General features: G+C 34.6%; 2 protein-coding genes across 2 annotated transcripts; one reads left to right on the forward strand and one right to left on the reverse strand.

The window, feature by feature from the left end:
• Positions 1 to 748: 748 nt before the first annotated feature.
• Positions 749 to 12,250, reverse strand: LOC129876940 (uncharacterized). Its single transcript, XM_055952417.1, has 3 exons — positions 11,456 to 12,250; positions 1,569 to 1,686; positions 749 to 1,414 (listed from the first exon to the last, which is right to left on the reverse strand). The coding sequence occupies exons 1-3, from the start codon at positions 12,166 to 12,168 to the stop codon at positions 1,196 to 1,198; spliced, it is 1,050 nt and encodes a 349-aa protein (XP_055808392.1). The 5' UTR covers positions 12,169 to 12,250; the 3' UTR covers positions 749 to 1,195.
• Positions 12,251 to 14,780: 2,530 nt separating this feature from the next.
• Positions 14,781 to 22,016, forward strand: LOC129876185 (gamma-glutamyl hydrolase 2-like). Its single transcript, XM_055951535.1, has 10 exons — positions 14,781 to 15,157; positions 16,758 to 16,844; positions 17,135 to 17,224; positions 18,062 to 18,156; positions 18,994 to 19,054; positions 19,857 to 19,946; positions 20,072 to 20,134; positions 20,685 to 20,773; positions 21,408 to 21,503; positions 21,589 to 22,016. The coding sequence occupies exons 1-10, from the start codon at positions 14,825 to 14,827 to the stop codon at positions 21,644 to 21,646; spliced, it is 1,062 nt and encodes a 353-aa protein (XP_055807510.1). The 5' UTR covers positions 14,781 to 14,824; the 3' UTR covers positions 21,647 to 22,016.
• Positions 22,017 to 22,155: the final 139 nt, after the last annotated feature.

A 22,155-nucleotide genomic window follows, 5' to 3' on the forward strand; every position in this document is an offset into this window, starting at 1 on the left:
AATTAAAACACATAAATTAAAAGAGAGAAATATTTGGACAAAAAGTTAGCCTTGTCACATGATTTAAACTTTGGCTGAATTAAATAAAAAGAACCAAGACATTCTTATTTCTCAATATTAATAACGAAACACAATCTTTACTTTCTTTGTCAGTAAAAGGAGGCTATATTTCTTTATTTTTATGTCTGGATACAAATTTAGATTTAATTGAATTTTAAATACTAATATCAAATTCTAGATGGAGAACAAAAATTGTTTTACTTTTTAGATTTTTAATTTTTTTAATCATATATTTTAAATATATTGAATTAGGAAAAATCACATCACATATAGTTTTTTTTTTACGTAAATTTTATTTCAAAAAATTCAAATATTTCATACTCAAATTTACAAACAAAATTAAACTATTAGCTTTTAAAATTCAAACTGCACCTCGTAAATTAAAATAAAGGAAGTGGTAATTCAGTTCAACTACCACTACTATGGTATTCTAATTTTATACTTGTTTAGTAGCTTAACTTTAAATTACTTTTATCCTTAATCAAATGATTATAGACACACAAATTTTAAGGTTTGTTTAAACCATAAATTTCAATATTTTTCCTTTCTTTCTTAAATCTTGTATCAATTCAAATGTTGCTATGTTACTACATAAATTAGGATGGAAAAAATAAAAGTCTTTACCAAAATGTCGAAAACATTCTCGTAGTTCCTACAAGGTAGAGAAAGATTCTAAATGAATATCACATTTATCATACGTTACATTGAATTCAATCAAATGTATACCACATTCATTCATACCATATATATGTTTTGTATATTAAACATAAATAACAAATATGGCAAAGTATTACCAAATTTCTGTTCTAAAGAAGTAATTCTTAGTGCATTCAAGGGAGAAACTTCTTGATATATTTTCTGCAAATGCAAATAATGGACTTCGGTACACTTTGGTTATCTGCAAAGTTGAACCAAATCTTGTTAAAGATCTCGGGTGTTGGATCAAGAAGATGCATATACAGATTGACTTCGATCACCTCGACCAACTAAGGTTCCGTTGTTATCCAGAGATTCAACCCGACTCCCATCTTGGCACGTAGATGCATGATCATGTCGGTAGAATAGCACCTCACTGACAATGAGACCAATTTTACCTGTATGCTGCTGATCAACTCATCGGATTCTGAAGAAGCGTTTAAGACACAGTTTGACTAAGTCTCAAAATGTCCATCAGCAACCGACTGACAGAAGCCTTTATTTCATCTGGTATTACTAACTGAGGAGGAACGGATTCCAGCGCATACAGAGTAATGACCCTCATTACAACAGCCAAGTGTAAATTTGTCATATCGCCTTTCCAGACATTCTGATTCACAAACTTGCATGATGCTTTTAAGGCACATTTCCTGCATACCTGAAGTAAGCACGTAACATTTCAGATCATAAGGGGAATATAGGAGGAACGTGGGAAGAAATTCATGAATATCCCAAAAAAGGAAATTTTACTATCATATTCGATCTTAGGAGCAGAGAAGGGATGAAGTTTCCTAAGAGCAAACGAGACTTACATTATCTTCTTGAATTCTGAAATATGTACGCAACTTCTTAGCAGAAAAAACGGTCCTCTTTGCAATAGAAGGGCAACCAAAAAGGGCAACTTTTTTCAAGTCACTGCCAGACAACCATCTGAACAACCAAGTTTAATAGATTAAGGAACTGAATAAAGAAAGCTAATGGGTATAGAGAAGTGTTAAAACTAAACGAAGAAAAACATCCCAAACACAGTACAAGCGACATGTGGGAATTCGTCAACATAAACCGTTCCAACACAGATGAAAGACACCATGAGTTCATACCTTTTCAAGTTCGGAAAAAGGGACAAAAATACCTCTAACCTATTGAAATGGTTCACAAATACCAGCCGTTAAACTTTAGGTCTAGAAGTACCCTTCAAGTGTTTTGTGGGGGCTCAAACATACCTCGGAAACTAACGGATTTGGATCTTTAAAATAGCTTAAAAGGGCCAAAAATACCCCTAACGTATTGAAATGGCTCACAAATACCATTTGTTAACTTTTTGTCTAAAATTACCCTTAACGTTCTTTGTTTTGTGCTAAAACATAGCCCTGTAACTAACAGACCAGCCTGGGTCAAATTTGGGTCTTTAACCTAGTCACGCTTGCCACGTTTTTACCATAGGATTAAATTAAAGCCCACTCATTTATTAAAACCCAACCCATTTTCATTTTACTAATTAACCGCCCGATACAATCTTTTCTCCCCAAAGCATTCGTTATTTCCTAGAAGCTTAGAGGTGATAAGCGATTTCGGGCTAAACTTTTGTACTTCAAACTGGAGATTGTGGGTCATAACTTCATTGGATGTTGAAGGATTCTTCTTGATCAATCAATTTCAAAGTCTTGCTATTAAGGTAATTTTTTTACTGCTTTATATGAAACTTTTTTGATGAACTTAAGCCAGGGGTTTTCCGGAAATAGCCTCTCTACCTCCCAAGGTAGGGATAAGGTTTGCATACTATCTACCCTCCCGAGACCCACTTGTAGGGTTACACAGGGTATGATGTTGTTGTTGTTTGTATGAAACTTGTAATGGTTTGGGATCTATATTCTTGGCCTTTGATAAAAAAAAAATACTCCAATCATGTTGAATCTTTTAATGCTTTCTGATGAAGCTGATTGTTTTTACTCTATCTGTGTTGAAGCTTTTAATGGCTTTGTTTACTACTCCCTCAGTCTCAATTTATGTGACACCCTTTCCTTTTAAGTCTTTCCACCACAAGAATGTCACATTTCTATAATTAAAAATAACTTAACTTTAATTTCACTTTTACCTTTTACCCTGGGTAAATGATTTATAGCCATACAAATAACTAAGGTTTTTTTCAAACGACATGTTTTAAAAGTCCTTTTTTTTTGCTTAAACTTTGTGCCGAGTCAAATGGTGCCACATAAATTGGGACGGAAGGAGTAATTCTTTTCGTATGTGGTCCTTGATTGGCTAGTAATTTATGGCTATTGTATTGATGGATGGGGGTTATTTATTCGTATATGGTCCTTTTGTTTGTCGTATGTCGCTAGATTCCAAGATATTTTTTTTGTATGTACATCTCTGGTGCGGAGTTAATGATAGGCTCAAGATTTGGAGACAAACTTGGGAGACTAAATGGTTCAGGTTGAGCAGGACCAAGACTGAATACTCAGAGTGTGAGTTCAGTGATGCTACGCATGAGGTCGACGTGGAAGTGAGGCTTGATGCTCAGGTCATCTCCAAAAGAGGATGTTCCAAGTATCTAGGGTGATTAATTCAAGGTAATGGGGTTATCGACGAGGACGCCACACATCGTATAGGTGCGGGATGGGCGAAATAGAGGCTCACCTTCGGAGTCTTGTGAGATAAGAAGGTACCGCCAAAATTTATAGGTAAGTTCTACAAAGTGATGGTTAGACCGACTATGTTGTATGAGACGGAGTGTTGACCAGCCAAGAACTCACATGTTTAAAAGATGAAAATTGCAAAGATGAGAATGTTGAGGTAGTTGTGATACTCGGAGGGATAAGATTAGGAATCAATACCGGGACAAGGTAGGAGTTGCCTCTGTGGTGGATATGATGAGGAAAGCGAGACTAAGATAGTTTTCGACATGCAATAAGGAGAAGTATAGATGCCTAGTGAGGAGGTGTGAAAGATTGAAAATGGTGGGCATCAAGAGAGGTAGTGACGGGCCGAAAAAGTATCCGAGGAGGTGATTAGACAAGACATAATACATCCAGAGGACATGACCTCAGATAGAAAGGTCTGAAGGTCGCATATTAGGGTAAACGTTAGTCAATAGTTGAGTGTTCTCTCGCTTTCCTGCGGTATAGGATTGGTGGTCACACTTAGACCTCTTTCTTACTAGTGGTATTAGCAATATTATCGTAGTTTCTTGTTCTTCGATCTAGATTATCACTTGTGTTTTTGTGCTTTGGTTATCACATTATTTTGTTGCCATGATTGTTCTTTCCTCTATTGTGTGTTGCTCCCATTTCACATTATTTCGTTGTTGTTGCTGCTCTCATTTATGTATTCCCTTTTGAAAATTGTTTTATTTTAAGCCGATGGTCTAGCGGAAACCATTCTATCTCTACAAGGTAGGGATAAGGTCTGCGTAGACTATACCCTCCCCAAACCCCATTTTTGGGATTACACTAGGTATGTTATTGTATATCTATGGTGTAGTCCCTGTTTACTTTCTTTTATGGCTTGCATGTGCTGGTTTCGGATGAATGAATGAAAAGGCAGACATTATTTTTAATTATGGGGGTATTTGGGTCCGGAAATCTCGGTTGATCTATATTAAAAGATGGATACACATGTGGCAAGGGTATGATGTAGACCTATTGTCATATATTGATATATGTCGAGAATATAAAGTAAAGCTAAGGTTTAGTGAGGTGATGCAGTTGTTAGTTACAAGGCCACCTAGTAGGTTTTATGTGTTGGAGGTATTAGAGCCCTTCAATATTTGTTGTGTAGTGAATTCAATGTACTAAACAATTTGCAGTAGATGAGGGTGAAGAGAATGTGATTGCTCCTAGTACATCTAGGGCACACGAAGAAACTTCACTATGATGAGTAATACTAGGAGCAGTTCTTACATGTTTGACAATCTGATGATTTTGTAGAGAATTTTATCTCCTTTTTCTTTCCCTTTCCTGCTCATTGAAAAAAAAAGGGCGGGAGGCGGATATAATGTTGCTACTCATATCGCTTAAGACAGCACAAATCTATGACTTTGCACTTTTCGATGAGAAGTGCGGAAGTCTGCTCAACATTTTTCTACACTTGAGGAATCCGAAAGAATGACATATTTCTCAAACACCACAACATAATCCATTATCAGTTTACGAAATGTCAGCTTCTATAAGGCGTAGACATAGACAAATACTTCCCCCTTTTTTCTATAATTAGCAAACTAAATTCTATCAGAAATGTCATTGTTAAAGGATTTTGGTAGATCAACAAAACAGAAATAAGACAATGCTAAACCTCAAGTTCTCAATGAACAACTGTAACAGGCAGAGAACTGACAACAACCAATATTAAAATAGATGAAAATAACTAATGTTGATCCTAATTTAGAAATCTCTTGTGATCTCTACCAAACTGCTCAGCTGCATACTTTACAAAATCAAGGGCATAGCTATTCTCGAAGCAAATAATACCAAACTTCTTCCTAGGCAGAAAGTTTGAATCTTTAAAGTACCCTTCATTGTATAAATGAGTCACAAACATCACCATATCAGGTGGAAGCTCTTTGTACACAGTATGATCCTCCATAGTTAACGGCATTGACTTTCTTAATTCTACACTCTCATTATCCTCCTCATCCACAAACAATTCGTTTAACTTTTTACTCTTTCCCTCATTTTCCGACACCCCATTATCATTTCTAGCCTCCAACTTCTATTAGCTTTTTATATTTTCTTCCTCCATTATCGTGGACATTATTAGTTTACAAACTGTTAGCTTCCATGTTTGCACAAGGCAAAGACAAATACTCTCCATATTTTCCCAATAATTAGCATATTGAATTCTATCAAAAATGTCATTGTTAAAGATTTTGGTAGATTAACAAAACACAAATCAGACTAATAAACTTCAATGAATAAACGTAACACACAGAAAACTAATAGTAGCAATCAATATGAAAAAGGGTGAATGTAACTAAATTGATCCTTACTTAGCAATCTCTTGGTGATCTCTACCAAACTGCTCAGCTGCATACTTTACAAAATTACGGGCAAAGCTATTCTCGAAGCAAGTAATATCAAACTTATTCCTAGGCAAAACGTTTGAATCTTTAAAGTACCCTTCATTGTATAAATGAATCACTAACATCACCATATCAGGTGAAAGTTCTTTGTACACAGTATGATCCTCCATACTCAACGGCGTTGACTTTCTTTATTTTACACTCTTAACCGCCTGATTCAGAAACAATTAATCTAATCTCTTACTCTTTACCTCATTTTCTGATACACCATTAGCGTTTCTAGCTTCCTCCTTCCTATTATCCTTCTCATTTTTCCTCTTCTCCAGCAAAACCCTCACGTCCTCCAACAATTTTCTCAACATACACTTCGGTTCTTTGTTTTCAGTTTCATCTTCACTTTCTGATTGTTCAGACTTTTCAAAGAGGCCAACAGCTTCTTGAAAGAAAACACCCAATGGTTTCTTTGCTTTTTTATCTTGGCTACAGTATCTGAACTAGTTGATTCTTTCTGAAACTGAACTGAAAACGAAAAGGGTCTCCAAAAAGATGATGAAAATTGATATGGGGTTGATTGAAGCTATTGAGTTTGGGGGAAGTTGAAGAATTGTTAGAAAATGCCAAGAATTGTAATTTCTCAGGTATATTATTGGTGGTTTTTTGGTTATTTGGTCACTGAACCATAGATGAGCATATAGAGGGAAGTTGAGGTTCTTCCAATAGAAGAGTTTTAGGGGTTTTGCAAGCAATACATCTACAGATTACAGCTGCAGACTCTAATTTGTATTGGGTTGGGCCAAAACAGAAGTACATGGAGTTCCTTATGGGCTATATTCCCAAGTTTTTGCACGGATTGTCCTTCAAACGGGCAAGTGTAATTTTTGTCTCTTTTCTATTTCAGGTGTTTAATTTTTGCTCCTGCTGCTCATTTAATGGGAATTTCTGGACCAAAGCCTAGACCTAATTCGGTCCAAGGAGGATTTGTGGACCAAAATGGACGGAGAGGATTTGTTGAAGGCGGAGTTGGCCTTGGTACCAAAACATCTCTGGCACTTGAGAAGATTCGAGCAGAGATAAGGTACTGCTAGATTCCACTGCTTCTTTAACCAGCCTATAGGAATTTCTTCAATTATAAATTACCTCGTCTATACTTATGGTGTGATGTCTTTTGATTGGCAGACAAGAGTATGCTGGGCAAGCAGAAAACAGAAGGATATTAGAATATCTGGAGAAAGTATGAAAGGAAGTTTAGTTCTTGTTAGATGTTAAGATATCTTTTTCTTGTAGCTTTGACATGACTTAAAATTCATTTTATTGCAGGGTGGAGATCCTCTGGATTTCAAACGTGAGGATTTTGTTTCACCTAGTGTGCAATCCACCTCACTGAAATGTAAGGAAAAGAAGCGGAAACGTGTGGATGCTAATGATAATGAAAAATAAACTACAGGTAAAATGAAAGAGAAAAGGAAGAAGAAGAAAACTGAAGAATAAGTGTTTCCGCAGATACATTGTAAGTATTAAAGTATTGGGCATTGGATGGAATGTTTTTAAAGTATTGGGCATTGGATGGAATGTTTTTAAAGTATTGGGCATTGGATGGAATGTTTAAGTTGTACAATGATGTCATTACTCCGCAGCTAGTGCTTTTTAATGCAATTCTGGATTCTGTTAGTTAACAGATACTTGCTTGATCCTTTTAACCATATTAAGGATGCTTTATTCTCCTATGAAGATTTTTGCTAATTATATTTTACATGTTTTAAGACATAAGTGATTCCAACTTATAGAGCACCAAAGGTGCTGAACTGTTGCCCATGTATTGTTGGTAAAGAGTATTAGGTGGGTTGCTTTCAGAAAAAAACCTAAGTTTTGCCTTATGAGGCAAAATTTGTATACAAGGAGACAAGATATGCGTAGTGTATATAAAGGGAAGTTTTGACTTTAGACAAAAGTAGATGAAATTTTTTTTTAAATAAAGAAGTTGAATAATTATCAAGCTAACTTTTGCCTTGTGAGGCATTACTCGTATACAACGAGTATAATGGAAAGTTTTACATTGAGGCAAAAGTAGTTAAAATTTTATGACAAGAAAAAGAAATAGAATAATCATCGAGCTAAGCTTTGCCTTATGAGGCAAATCTTGTACACAACGAGTCAAGATATACAAAGTGAATATAATAGGAATTTTTGTCTCTTTGAAAAAATAGTTGAAAATAAAACTAGTCTTATTAATTTATTTATTTTTGATGACAAGAGAAACCCGTAGCCGCTACACTTTGGGTGCGCACATGGTAAAACCCCCGCTCCTATGCAATAGCTTGCAAACCACACAGGAGAGGTAACCCGCACTAGGCAAGCCCAGTGCGACGAGCTCGACCCAGAAGGCAAAACCCTTGCTTTTGCTGGCAAGGAGTTTCAAACTTGAGACCTTCAACATGGAAGTCCCAAGCCCAAACCACTGGGCCACCCTAAAGGGTAACTAGTCTTATTAATTAAATAGCTTAAAATCTCTATAATTCACCATTGTTGATACTTGCAGCTCCTGGGTTTGAAATCTGAAGGAGTAGAGAAGGATGAAGTTGGGAAAGAAAATGAATTGGGAAAGAAACCTAAGCAATGAGAAATGGGAGGGGTAATTTCGTCCACTTATTATTAACTTAAAGTGTGGAATTAAGGTTATGTGGCATTTGTGCCAATGATCCTAAAAAATTCCCCCTAAATTTTGGCCCGTTACTTTTTTTGAAATACTAGTTGTTTAGTAAATGATTTTTTTTTTAATTTCTCGTAATTCATAGACTTTTAAACCATTCCAATGCAGATGAAAGACAATGTCACTTCATACCTTTTCAAGTTCGGAAAAGGGCCAAAGATACGCCTGACGTATTGAAAATGGCTCACAAATGTCGTCCATTGACTTTTTGGTCTAAAAATACCCGTGAGTGTTTTTGGGCTAAAACATACTTATGAAACTAACAGACCAGCCTGGGTCAAATTTGGATCTTCAAAATAGTGGAAACAAGCCAAAAATACCCCTAAAGCATTGAAAATGGGCTCACAAATACCCTCCGTCAATCTTTTGGTCTAAAAATACTCTTTAACGTTTTTTTTGGGCTCAAACATACCCCTGAAACTAATGGACCAGCCTGGGTCAAATTTGGGTCCTTAAAATAGTCACGTGTCATTCTAAGCTTGCCACTATTTAATTCAGGATTAAATTAAAACCCACTCATTCATTAAAACCCAACCCATTTTCATTTTACAAATTAATCACCTGATACAATCTTTTCTCCCCAAAGCATTCATTATTTCCTAGAAGCTTAGAGGTGATAGGCAATTTAGGGCTAAACTTTTGTACTTCAAACCGGAGATTGTGGGTCATAACTTCATTGGATGTTGAAGGATTCTTCTTGATCAAACAATTTCAAAGTCTTGTTATTAAGGTAATTTTTTTAACTGCTTTATATGAAACTTTTTCTAATTTGATTCGATGCACTTGAGTCAAGGGCTTTTCGGAAACAGCCTCTCTTCCTCCACAAGGTAGATTTAAGGTTTGCGTACTTTCTACCCTCCCCAGACCCACTTGTAGGATTACACTGGTATGCTGTGGAAGTTGTTGTCTGTATAAGACATTTTATGGTTTGGGATTTCTATATTCTTGGCACTCACTCCAATCATGTTGAAGCTTTTACTGCTTTCTGTTAAAGTTGATCTTTTTAACACTATCTGTGTTGAAGCTTTTAATGGCTTTGTCCCAATTTTGAGACGCAAGTGCAAAATGGCTTGGCCTTTACTCCAATCATTTTGAAGCTTTTAATAGCTTTCTGTTAATGCCACATAAATTAGGACGCAAGGTGTAATTCTTTTTCGTATGTGGTCCTTAATTCGTCAGAAATTTATGGTTATTGAATTGGTGGATGGAAGTTATTTATTCATATATGGTCCTTTTGCTTGTTGTATGTTGTTAGATTCCAATAAAAAATTGTATGTACTGGTGTGGGGTTAACGATAGGCTCCAAGTTTGGAGACAAACTCTGAGACTAAAGGGTTTAGGTTGAGCAGGACCGAGACTGAATACTTAGAGTGTACGCATGACATTGGCGTTGAAGTGAGGCTTGATGCCTAGGTCATCTACAAGAGAGGATGTTCCAAGTATCTGGGGTCATTAACTCAAGGTAATGGAGAGATCAACGAAGACGTCACACATCGTATTGGTGCGGGATCGGTGAAATCTTGTGTGATAAAAAGGTACCACCAAAACTTAAAGGTAAGTTCTATAGAGTGGTAGTTAGACCGGTATGAGACGAAGTGTTGACAAGTCAACAACTTACATGTTTGGAAGATGAAAATTGCAAAGATGAGAATGTTGGGTAGATGTGATACTCGGAGGGATAAGATTAGGAATAAATATATATGGGACAAGGTAGAAGTTGCCTCTATGATAAATAAGATGACGGAAGCAAGGCTGAACTGATTTGGATATGCGAAGAGTAGAAGTGTAGATGCCTAGTGAGGAGTGTGAGAGGTTGGCAATAGTGGGCATAGAGAGAGGTAGAGGCGGGTCAAATAAGTATTGGGAGAGATGATTAGACAAGACATGGTGCATCTTGAATTATCGAGGGCGTAACCTTAGATAGAAAAGTCCGGAGGTCGTGGATTAGGAGAAGGTTAGTTGATAGTTGAGCGTTCTCTCGCTTTCCTGCGGTAGAGGATTGGTGATCAGACTTCGACTTTCTTTCTTACCGGTGGTATTCGTACTATTATCTTAGTTTCTTGTTTTCAATCTCGATTATCTGTGTTTTTTGTGCTTCGGTTATCACATAATTTTGTTGTCATGACTGTTCTTTCCTCGGTATGTTGTGTTGCTCCCATTTCACATTGTTACAGCTCTCATTTATGTACTCCCATTTTAAAATTGCTTTAGTTTAAGCCGATGGTCTAGCGGAAACAACTCTATCTCTACGAGTAGAGATAAGGTCTGCGTAAACTATACCCTCCCCAAACCCCATTTGTAACGGTGAACAAATATAACAGGCAGAAAACTGATCACAACCAATATTAAAATAAGGTGAAAATAACTAATGTTGAACCTTACTTAGCAATCTCTTGGTGATCTCCACCAAACTGCACAACTGCATACTTTACAAAAGTATGGGCATAGCTATCCTCGAAGCAAGTAATGCCAAAATTCTTCCTAGGGAAAAAGTTTGAATATTTAAAGTACCCTTCATTGTATAAATGAGTCACAACGAAAGCTCTTCGTACACCGTATGATCCTCCATAGTCAATGGCGTTGATTTTCTTGCTTCTAAACTCGTATTACCTACTCGTCCACAACAATTTATTTAACTTTTTACTCTTTCCCTCATTTTCCGACATACCATTATCATTCCTAGCCTCTACCTTCTATTAGCTTTTTCAATTTTCCTCTTCAACATTATCATGGGCATTATCAGTTTACAAACTCTTCGCTTCTATGTTTGCGTAAGGCATAGACAAATACTTCCCATATTTTTTCAATAATTAGAATACTGAATTCTATCAAAAATGTCATTGTTGAAAGAGTTTGGTAGAATAACAATACACAAATTACACTAAAAAACTTCATGAATAAGCATAACAAACAGAAAACTAATAGTAGCAATCAATATGAAAAAGGGCGAATGTAACTAAATTGATCCTTACTTAGCAATCTCTTGGTGATCTCTACCAAACTGCTCAGCTGCATACTTCACAAAATCACGGGCATAGCTATTCTCGAAACAAGTAATGTCAAACTTCCTCCTAGGCAAAAAGTTTGAATTTTTAAAATACCCTTCATTGTATAAATGAGTAACAAACATCACCATATCAGGTGAAAGCTCTTTGTACACAGTATGATCCTCCATACTCAACGACATCGACTTTCTTGATTTTACACTCTTAAACTCCTGATTCATAAACAATTCATGTAATTTCTTACTCTTCTCCTCATTTTCCGACACCCCATCACTATTTCTAGCCTCCTCCTTCTTATTATCCTTTTCATTTTGCCTCTTCTCCCGTAAAACCCTCACTTCTTCCTCCAATTTTCTCAATTTACACTTCAATTCTTCGTTTTCAGTTTCATCCTCACTTTCTGATACTTCAGACTTTTCTAACAGACCAACAGCTTCTTGAAAGAAAACACCCAATGGTTTCTTTGCTACACTATCTGACTTATTTGATTCTTTCTGAAACTGAGCTGAAAACGAAAAGGGTCTCCAAAATTGATATGGGGTTGAAGAATTCAAGCATGTTGATGCTATTGAATTTGGGGGAAGTTGGAGAATTGTTAGAAAACGCCAAGAATTGAATTTTCTCAGGTATATCATTGGTAGGTTTTTTGGTAATTTGGTTACTGAACCATTGATGAGCATATAGAGGGAAGATGAAGTTTCGCCATTAGAAGGGTTTTACAAAGCAATACATCAACCAGACTCTAATTTGTATTGGGTTGGGCCAAAACAAAAGTACTTAGAGTTCCTTGTGGGTTAGGGGTGTATTGTTTTTCCATTTTTTATTTTTATTTTTATTTTTACGTTTAATTGGTCAAAATAAATATAAAAAAAATATATTTTTAATAAAAATAGAAAAGTAAGTTTTACGAGTGATAATTTATGTCGATTGTATCTTTTTAATCTTCTTACACATTTAATCTTCGCTTCACCCCCATAGCTTGTATCCTTAGTATCCCACACATCTATCTCTCGTAATATTTATTTAGATTATATAAAAATATTTTTAGAATAATATTTTTTGCTTATGTATCGAATATTAAAAAAAAAGTAAGAAATTTCTTTATTTTTCTATAAATTAAATTTTAAGAGACAATTGTTTTCCTTTATACCACAACCGAAGTTTTTATGTTTTTGTACAAATTGCACGATGTTTAATTTTTACTTTTTGTATTTCAGGTTCTTAATTTTTTGTTGTGATTACTTACTTAATGAGGATTTCTGGAAAAAGGTATGTTTATCTATCTGAAGCTAATTCAAACGGCGAAGGACTAGTGAAAAATGAAGGGATTTTTTTTTGTTGAAGATAGAATTGAAATTGGTATCAAAAAATCTCTGAATGGGTCAAAATTTGCTGAGCTAAGGTAATGTTTTCTTCTTCAACCTACCTACCTAACATACTTTTATTATAGACTAATTCATTCATAGTTATGATGTGATTTTATAAAATTGACAGAAAGGAATATTATTACCTAGAGGAACAGAAAAGTATTTAGAATTTCTGAAGCAAGTATGAAAAAAAATTACATTTTGTTATATTTTCAGATATCATTTTTTTTATATAGTTTTGAATTTTGATCAGGGCTGGAGCCACCTTATAGTGAGATGAGGGGTTCATCTGAACCTTCTTCGACAAAAATTTATACTATTTATACATGATCAAAATAATTTTGTATATATATAATGAATATCGAACCTCCTTCGACTAGTTCATCTGTCTACTTTTTCAAATTTTGAACCTCCTTACTAAATATTCTGACTCCGACACTGATATTGACCTAATTTGATTCTTTTTATTGTAGGGTAGCGATTCTTTAAATTTCACATTTACGTATTATGTACCTAGTATTTCATCGACTTCACCAAAATGTAATAAAAAAAACAGAAACATGTGGATGTCAATGATGATAAAGCATGAACTACAGATTAATAAAAACTAGATAAAAGGAAGAAGAAGAAAAGTGAAGAATAAGTGTTCTAGCAAACATATTAGTATCATCATATTGAACATTGGATGAAAATGTTTTATCTCGACTCTTTTAGTAGTTGAAATTTTATATAAAAATTCTATTAGTCAATATATATACATACTGTAAGTTTATTGTGAATGTTAAATAATAGTTTAATATTTTATTTGTAAGATTTATTTATAAATAAATATTAGACTCGAACTTTATGGTGTCCATAAAAATAATTTTGAAAGATTTATATTTACATAATTTTTAAAAGTAAAAATAAAATCTAAACAATAACAGAATATTCGTATAATTAGTCAAACTAAAAATTAAATATTTAAAAACTATATAAAAAGATACTGCATTTCACATTTTTTTCTATGTTAGTATAATTTGAAGAATATACTTTAACATATTGATAAAAATTTATATGATTTAAATTAGCAAAAATAAAATGTAACACATAAATTTAAACAGAGATAATAATATTCATGATTGCGGTAATCATGAACCTATATTTAGATAGCTTATATTATTTTATATTATTATATAATGCCACATATTATTAATATGAAAAATAACCTATAAAAAATATGATACACAATAAAATTATTATAAAAAGATATAAAAGATGAGATAGAAAAGAACTACATCAAATCTTTAGCTAAATCAGAAAAGAATTTAGATAATAGACAAAGCACACATAAAGTATTGTTTTTTTTTGGAGATTTTATATTTGAACTATCAGATGTTTGCGTTTTTTATTTGAGTTATCACTCTATTTATTAAAATACATCTTAAAATTGACTAGATCAAGTGTTTGAATACAATCGTCAAAAGTTATGCGACTCATTAATTCACCTATAAATTTCATCCACATGACACCTAATTCATTAATTTCAAGGTAATTTTTTGATAAATATTTGATGATAGTTTAGGGAGAAACATAAGCATTTTCTATAATTCAGATAGAAAAATTATAAAAAAAATAAATAATTTAAATATGTTTTAACTATTATCTCTCATTTGTCTTTTGAATTTTATAATTAAATTCTTTAATTATCCACGTAAGAGTGACATTTAACATTAATTGTAAATAAAAAAAAAAAGAAAATGTGCACCATACACCATCATATATTAGTCTAAATATGTTTTATGATAAATAGTTGATGATGTAAAAAACAAACACTTGATAATTTAAATATGAATTATCAAAAAAGTAATATGTTTAAGTTTTTTTTTAATGACACATCTAAAATATCACGTTTTTACGAATTTTATACCAGAAATATCAGCAGTTATATTTCTATCACGGACTATTTTCAAAACTTGGCTGAAAATCAATGCTCCTCCAATTTCATCATTCATCAATCCAAATGGAAACCAATTTTTGGATTCCATTTTTCACAATTTTCATCCAATTGATGGCTAATCATGTAAAACCCCAACTCATCGAGTCCCAATTGAGTTTTCCTAGCTGTCCGGCGACTGATCCGGCGCTTAATTACCGGCCGGTCATCGGAATTGTTAGTCATCCCGGCGACGGAGCTTCCGGTCGTCTCAATAACGCCAGTGATGTCTCATACATAGCTGCTTCTTATGTCAAGTTTGCTGAAATGGCTGGTGCTAGAGTCATCCCGCTTATATATACCGATCCACCTGAAATTCTCAATCAAGTAAATATTTTTACATCCTATCTTTAATTTTCAGCTTTATTTATGTTTCCCTCTGCTACAATTTATGTGATTGTGTTTGACGGGCACGAAGTTGACTTTTGAAATTTTCTTCTAAAATAAGTTATAGATATAGGCGGTTGGCCATGAATTTTTTAAACTTTTTTCCGGAGTTGAACTCTGGAAATTCCAGAATTCAAACTTGAAGTTGAATTCCAGAATTTTCAAAAATTCGAAAAACAACAAAAAGGTATTTTCACTTTTTAAAGTCCAAATTACTCGCAAAAAGTTTAAAAAAAAACTCCAATATTTGTTCATGGCCAAACACAACCAATTTTCAAATATCAGTTTTCCGAATTTCACAATGAAACATGGCCGAATGACCACAAAAAAAGACATATCCAATGTAATTGTTATCCTGTATTCCAAATTGTATACTGAAAATAGAAGAAACTAAGAGTAATTTAGTTCCGAGCCCAACATAAGACTGTGTTTTCTTAAGGAATTTAATCCCATCACAATTTTCCAAGATTATGGATTAATTCCTCCCATGAAATAATGGAATTATATTTTGGAATATGGACAATAGAAACTGCAGAACTCGAGCGAACTCAACAAACTGAGCGGATCACATGACACTTGCTTTTACCTTTAAAAAATGATGCAGAAAATGAGGGGAAGAAGAAAAATATCAATTTTCAGTGTGTTTCTAGTATATGGAATTTGAGGCCAAGCCTCTGAATTCATAGCTAATGGTCTAATGGAGGGTAGTGTGAACATGTGCTGTTCTAATTTCACACTTTCTCCTGGTGTTTTTTCGGGGAAACAACTCTTCATTTCCTATTCATACCACACAAACCCAACAGTAATGAACACTTTTATTTACTTAATTATGTCTTCGACATGTCCTCTCACGTGCGGGCCTGACTCTTTCATACAGGCCAAACACATTGATTTTTTTTATTTTTTATAATTGGTGGTGGTAAGAGTCGAATCTAGGACATTTGTTAGCTCCCTTACCATATTGAAGTGGATGACCATCTCATCTAAAAGCTTACCATCCTTATATGGTTGAGGAGATGGATTGTGATCCTCCTTATAATTTATATGGTCTTGGACAATCCTCACTCATGAGGTAACTTTTGGGGTTGTGTTCGGCGCAAAGCCCATTTCTTCACACGGCATGAAGTCAAACCCATTGATCTCTATTGTTATGTTTCTTAATGTTGGATCTCCGTGTTATGTTTTCGACGTTCTAGTTGTTTAATCCAAGGCGTGGGGTGTAGTTTTAAGTCCGACATTGGTTGAGAGAATGGGTTGTGTGGTCTTGGTCAATCCCCCCTTATGAGCTAGATTTTGCGGTTTAGTTAGACCCAAAATCCAATTTCCCCACTTATTTTAGCTTTAATTGTAGCTATTTCTTGTTTACCTCCCAATCACGATCATTAATGTTTTATTGTGCATATTTAAATGATGATTGCGTACATATTATCCTGAAGATATCTTAAAACCACTATGTTATCATAGTGACTTTACAAAGCATGCTATTATCTGTCATCTACGCATTTGCAGTGTGGCATTTGTTAATTCAATGTCTGTGCAGAAACTTGATCTAGTCAATGGCATTATCTTCACTGGAGGGCGGACCAAGGAGGGTCTCTACTTTGAAGTTGTGAAAGGAATATTCAAGGTAACTTTCTCCTGCTTGTACAATTGCCTCTAATCTTTTCACTGCTGCTGCATCTTTTCTTCACTTGAAGAATCCCCTGTATGTGGATCTGCATGATACCTGGACCAAAAGCTTGACACAAACAAATTCCCTAGTTTTTACTTTGAATAGGATACCTACGAGCTTTTATACTTCAATTCACATACATTTTCTGCCAATTATCATTGTCTGAAGGGTTGTTTTTGTTTAGTTTGAAGGTGTTTGTATCAACTTGTTGTACAATGATTGTAAGCTCTTTTCTGATGATGCAGAAAGTTCTGGAGAAGAATGACGCGGGTGAGCATTTCCCTCTTCTTGCCATCTGCTTGGGTTTTGAACTTTTAACAATGATCATCTCCAAGGTAATGAAGGCGTATGGGAAGATAGAGTTGGTACTTTTAAGTTTATCAGAAGGCACTTAAATTTGAGAAGTCGGAATTGTTTAACACAGTAATTTGTGCTATAGACACTTGATGTGAAATTATCTGGACTAGCGAACAAACTTTAACAGGGTATAAAATTTCTATGGGAAGTCAAAAAGAGCTTATACATTCTGGATAAAGTTTAAGCTCCTAATACTTGTGCATTCTTAATATATCCAAAAACTCAAATATCTTTATGAATAGGTATAAAGATCCTTGTTGTTTGTGGTATGCATGCAAGTTTATTTATTATTCTACAGTAGTAATTTTGGGTGAGACTCCAAGGGCAGTTTTGAGGTAGAACATAGAAAGGGTTGTTGGATCATAACTTGATGAGGAGTAAGATGTTATTGCAGATAAGATCAGTAATCGGTACTGAGTTATATATTCTGGTCGACATTATATATATATATTTTTTTTTCTGGTTTAAATTTGTGTGGTGAGTTCTAATTCATTTTTACCTATGCCCAATTTCACAATATTGTAATTAACTGTACTTGACTATAATTTCATGCCTTGTTGATATTTTATTAATTTCTTCTGGAATAAATTTGCAAAGTAGTTGACACATCAAAGCTACCGTATTTCTCTCAAATAATCCATGACCCAAACACATAATGTGAGAGATCTATTCCCATGCTTTAAAGTAGTGTAGCCGTGTAGGGGATCATTATTCCCCAATAACCTGTGTGAACCAAACAACTCTGCTCAATGTTTCACTTGTATTTTCTTCTGTTCTCATGAGTTGATATTAACATTTCTTTTTGGATGTAATAGGATAATAACATCCTTGAGGAATTCAGTGCATTGCATCAAGCGTCTACAGTACAATTTGTAGAAAATATAAAATTTGAAGGAACAGTTTTTGGAAGGTATAAATTTCCTTTTTATGCCCTTTCATGCTGTAGACTATTAGTTTCTTTTTCCCTTCTCTTCTTTCTCCCTCTTTCTTCCTTCTCTTATTTCCTTCTCCATTTATGTTCCACTTGGGAAAATCCCAGATTACCTTTATTTAAAGGCTTTAATGCTAGATTTTAAAAGAAACTTCAAGTTCAAGTGTCTGAGTGACAGAAAATAATAAATAGTGTGTGTGTGTTGTGTGTGTTTCAGATTTTAAAAATTGAAGGGTTCATGTAATCCTTTTTTTGTGGCATTAATTATCACATAATAAGAAAGAGTGGTTATTTGAAACAACCAAGATTAAGACCTGGCATTGCAAGCTAATTTGCTGTAAGTGTCGATATTTTTTTGCACCTGTGATTCTGAAATGGCTGTTTTGATTGTCAGACTTATCCTAAAAGGATAAAAAGGAACTGGTGGTATTATGAGCTATGATGCATGGAGTACCAGTTTTGAACTGGTGTGACATGCATGTGAATACTTAGTGAGATATAAAAATACACTAGAGATTAGCAAGAATTGTATGTTATAATATCGGATACTCAGAGTCACCCATATGGGATACATATCCATAGCCGAGTTCATGTAGCATAGGTTATGAACGTAGTGGGAAGGCATTGTCTCTTACTTTTCTGCCTTTATTCTGACTGAACTGTCACAACCCTCATTTGCAAATAAATAAAGCAATGCATGTAAATTGAGAATTTATACTATTTTACAATTATGTCAACAGTTTTATAATGTGTGAAGGGGTCTATGGTAATTCTGATTTTGACGATAGACAATTGGCTATCAACTGTTTCCTGCAGGTTTCCCCCTGTGCTGCTAAAGAAGATGAGTACACATTGTCTTGTGATGCAAAATCATCGTGTGCGTTTCACATGATAGGTTTTTCTTTTCCTTTTGTCACACTTCCATTTTTTGTAGATTATTTGTGGTCAGTACAAGATTTACTGTCTTTTTTCTCTTTCTGCGGTGGAGATTGTGATGACTTCACGATGATATTCCTTGTACTTTCTGAGATCATGATGCTCCTGAATGGTACTCTATAGTAAAAAGTATTCCAGCTACTTTGCGTTGTTTAATGTCTAATAGGACTTGTATCAGGTCAGAAACGGTTAGAAATGCCAGGATTTTTTGGTTTCACTACCAATAATTGGGCGTCTTTGTTGTTGACTTAGCTGCCTTGGGATTACATCCATATCTGTTTCATTACCTGCAGAATTTATTCAAGCTGCTGTGTCTGCAGCTCTACTGACAGTTACTTGGGACAACATTATTCATATTCGTAACGAGTATTTGTAATCAGTAGTAACCTTACTTGAAGATGAACTTGACTTTGTTGCTATTACATCAGACAATATTTTATCCTGATTCGTTGGTAGTTTATGCTCATTAGGCCAGAGATCTACCCTTATATTTATTAAGAATCTTTTTGATAGGTTAAGATTGTACGATTGTAGATCAAATCATTCTTCCAGTGATTAGTGATCACATCATAAAAAGACTGTAATTAGTGCAATGACGGGGAGAGGACCGTTTCAAACGAATTCATGCTAGATATTACGATTTGGCTTTAAATTTTTATCTGTATTATCCTAGCCGTAAGGACCTTTCTTGTCACTTTTGGAATGATGTGATGAGGCTGATTAATTGTTTTCTCATGCTACAGTTTGGTATATCACCAGAAAAGCTTCAAGCAAATAGTGATCTGTGTAGCTTTTTCAGGATATTGACGACTAGTGTTGATAAGAAAAACAAGGTATTGACGTATTTTATCCCTTCACCCCCCTCTGAAATATCTGTGAGAATCCCATCAAATTGTACGGAGTCTAGTATAAACTAGTTGAACCTTTTTGTTTCTGATTTGCTTAAAAATTGATTCAGGTCTATGTCTCCAGTGTTCAAGCACATCACTATCCCATAACTGCACTCCAGTGGCACCCAGAGGTACTGTCTTTGGATACTGTTGTCTCGTCTGTATTTCTATGAGACAAACAAGATTTACTACTTGTTTAAAATACAGCAAACGTTTTTCGATCTGACAATATGTCAGGTAACATTTCTTAAGTGCTGCAGTTTGTTACTTTATTTTTCGTGTGGATTTGTTGTTTTTCCCTATCATTTAAATATCTTATCACAGTTTGCTCTGCAGCGTTGTGGGCAGGTTTCCGTCAGACAACTAGACAAGCATGGCTTAAAATTTGATTCACGCCATCTCTTTTCAGAGAAAGCATATTTTAAAATTTTGTATCTGAAATGGTATTTTCGACAATATGTATTCTATTCCTCCCATGTCTAGTCAGGGATGACCATAGGAATGATTGCATGACTTATAAGGTTCTATTAAGTGAGGAATAGTGATACAAATTTTTAAATGCCTGCATAGCTATTTCCTTGAAGAGATTGGTTGAACTTAATGTGATAATTCAAACTCTTTGACGTCATTTTCCATCCGAAGTTTGAAATTTAACTGCATTAGCGCCTCATGTCATTGCAGAAAAATGTTTTCGAGTGGGGCTCATCACAGATTCCACATACTGAGGATGCAATCCAAGTAACTCAACATGTTGCCAACTATTTTGTCAGGTCTTGACCTTTTCTTCTCAGTGTTCTTGTCCCGTAAAGGTGGGGGATCTTGAAATTAGTTCATACCCAGCACACAATAGGGAGGCAGGAAAATGCTTTCCAATTTCTAATATTTGATGTTCACATTTTTTTTGGAAAATGATTTTTTGATATCGATTTTTTTACAAAATGAAACTGCAATAAATGTTGCAGAAAGCTCATGCTTTTCTGATTTGAATTTATGAGGCGATTATCCTATATTTTGGTAGATTTATGGTAGGAAAGTAGGGAAAGTGTAACTATCAGGCAACCTCTTTTCTTCGACGTAGATATGTGAACTTCTCAGGTTATTTGAAATAAATTTAACTTGAATTCTTACTTTTGGTGGAAGCTTCTCAAATTCGCTCCTACTCTTCGCTCTCCAGTGATGACTGTTTTACTATTTTATTACATCATTAAAGAAAATGAGAGAAAAGCACAAGAACAACCCTTTACGTTTACCCAGAATTATTAGCTTGTTTCTCAGTTCTTTCCCGCTCTGTCTGCAGAAGGAAGTGAGCCAAAGTTATCACGGAACCTATCAATTTCTGAACAAAGTCGTGCTTCTTGTTTTGCCTCTTCTATTAATTTATTTGTTTCTCTTTGTAAATTGCAGCGAAGCTAGAAAATCTTCTAATAATAAGCCAGTGACCAGCAAAGTGCTTGACAACCTCATCTACAATTACAGTCCTTCTTATGCTGGGAAGGTTCGGTAAGTTCATTCCATCCCCTTATTGGTTGAGAATCTTGAGAATTAACAGGACGAAATTCAAGATTCTCGTGCCCGTGTATTGCAGGGGGAGCTTTGAGGAGGTCTACCTCTTCACTCCGCGTCCCACCTTGAGCTCTCTGTAGATGCAAGTGAACTATAAAAGCATCGATCAAATATTATAGATGAAGAGAGATGTCATTAGTGGATGTTGTTCACGGTTTGGCTCGTCTTCAATTTCCAGTTATTCAGCGATCCCCCGGAAAATGAATAACTTTAGACTACTTGGATGATGATTGTTTATAATTCTTCCATCACCTACCTTCTATATACAGGTTTGCATGATTTGAAATGGGGCACAAGTCTGTGAGCCTTGATGCTTTCCAAGTGTTTGTAGTAGTACATTGAGCTTGTCTGTTATCTGGTGGGATGTAATTACAAATTTCTATTTGTGAAAGAATGGAATCATACTGATAACATTCAATAATCGTTAATGATATTGTTTGCTACAACTTATTACCAAAATGTTTGGAACCTAGTTGGCACCTTTAAGATATTCTGTGCTCCATAACAAGGGCGACTTCCTACCTAATAAAACTTGAACTCGAGAATTCTGATTAATGATAGAAACAATACTTTCAACTTTAGTATAACC

Source organism: Solanum dulcamara, chromosome 12 (genome assembly GCF_947179165.1).
Source record: "Solanum dulcamara chromosome 12, daSolDulc1.2, whole genome shotgun sequence".
NCBI classification, from domain to species: Eukaryota; Viridiplantae; Streptophyta; class Magnoliopsida; order Solanales; family Solanaceae; genus Solanum; species Solanum dulcamara.

Bases quoted from the DNA above. Each gene is read 5' to 3' on its own strand.
- LOC129876940 (XM_055952417.1), bottom strand. From the start codon at position 12,168: ATGCTCATCAATGGTTCAGTAACCAAATTACCAAAAAACCTACCAATG. The intron at 1,687-11,455 runs GTAAGGATCAAT...TTGGTTGTTCAG, and splicing joins GATCACCAAGAGATTGCTAA to ATGGTTGTCTGGCAGTGACT. The intron at 1,415-1,568 runs GTAAGTCTCGTT...TGCTTACTTCAG, and splicing joins TCAGAATTCAAGAAGATAAT to GTATGCAGGAAATGTGCCTT.
- LOC129876185 (XM_055951535.1), top strand. From the start codon at position 14,825: ATGCTCCTCCAATTTCATCATTCATCAATCCAAATGGAAACCAATTTT. The intron at 18,157-18,993 runs GTATAAATTTCC...TGTTTCCTGCAG, and splicing joins GAAGGAACAGTTTTTGGAAG to GTTTCCCCCTGTGCTGCTAA. The intron at 20,135-20,684 runs GTACTGTCTTTG...ATGTCATTGCAG, and splicing joins CACTCCAGTGGCACCCAGAG to AAAAATGTTTTCGAGTGGGG.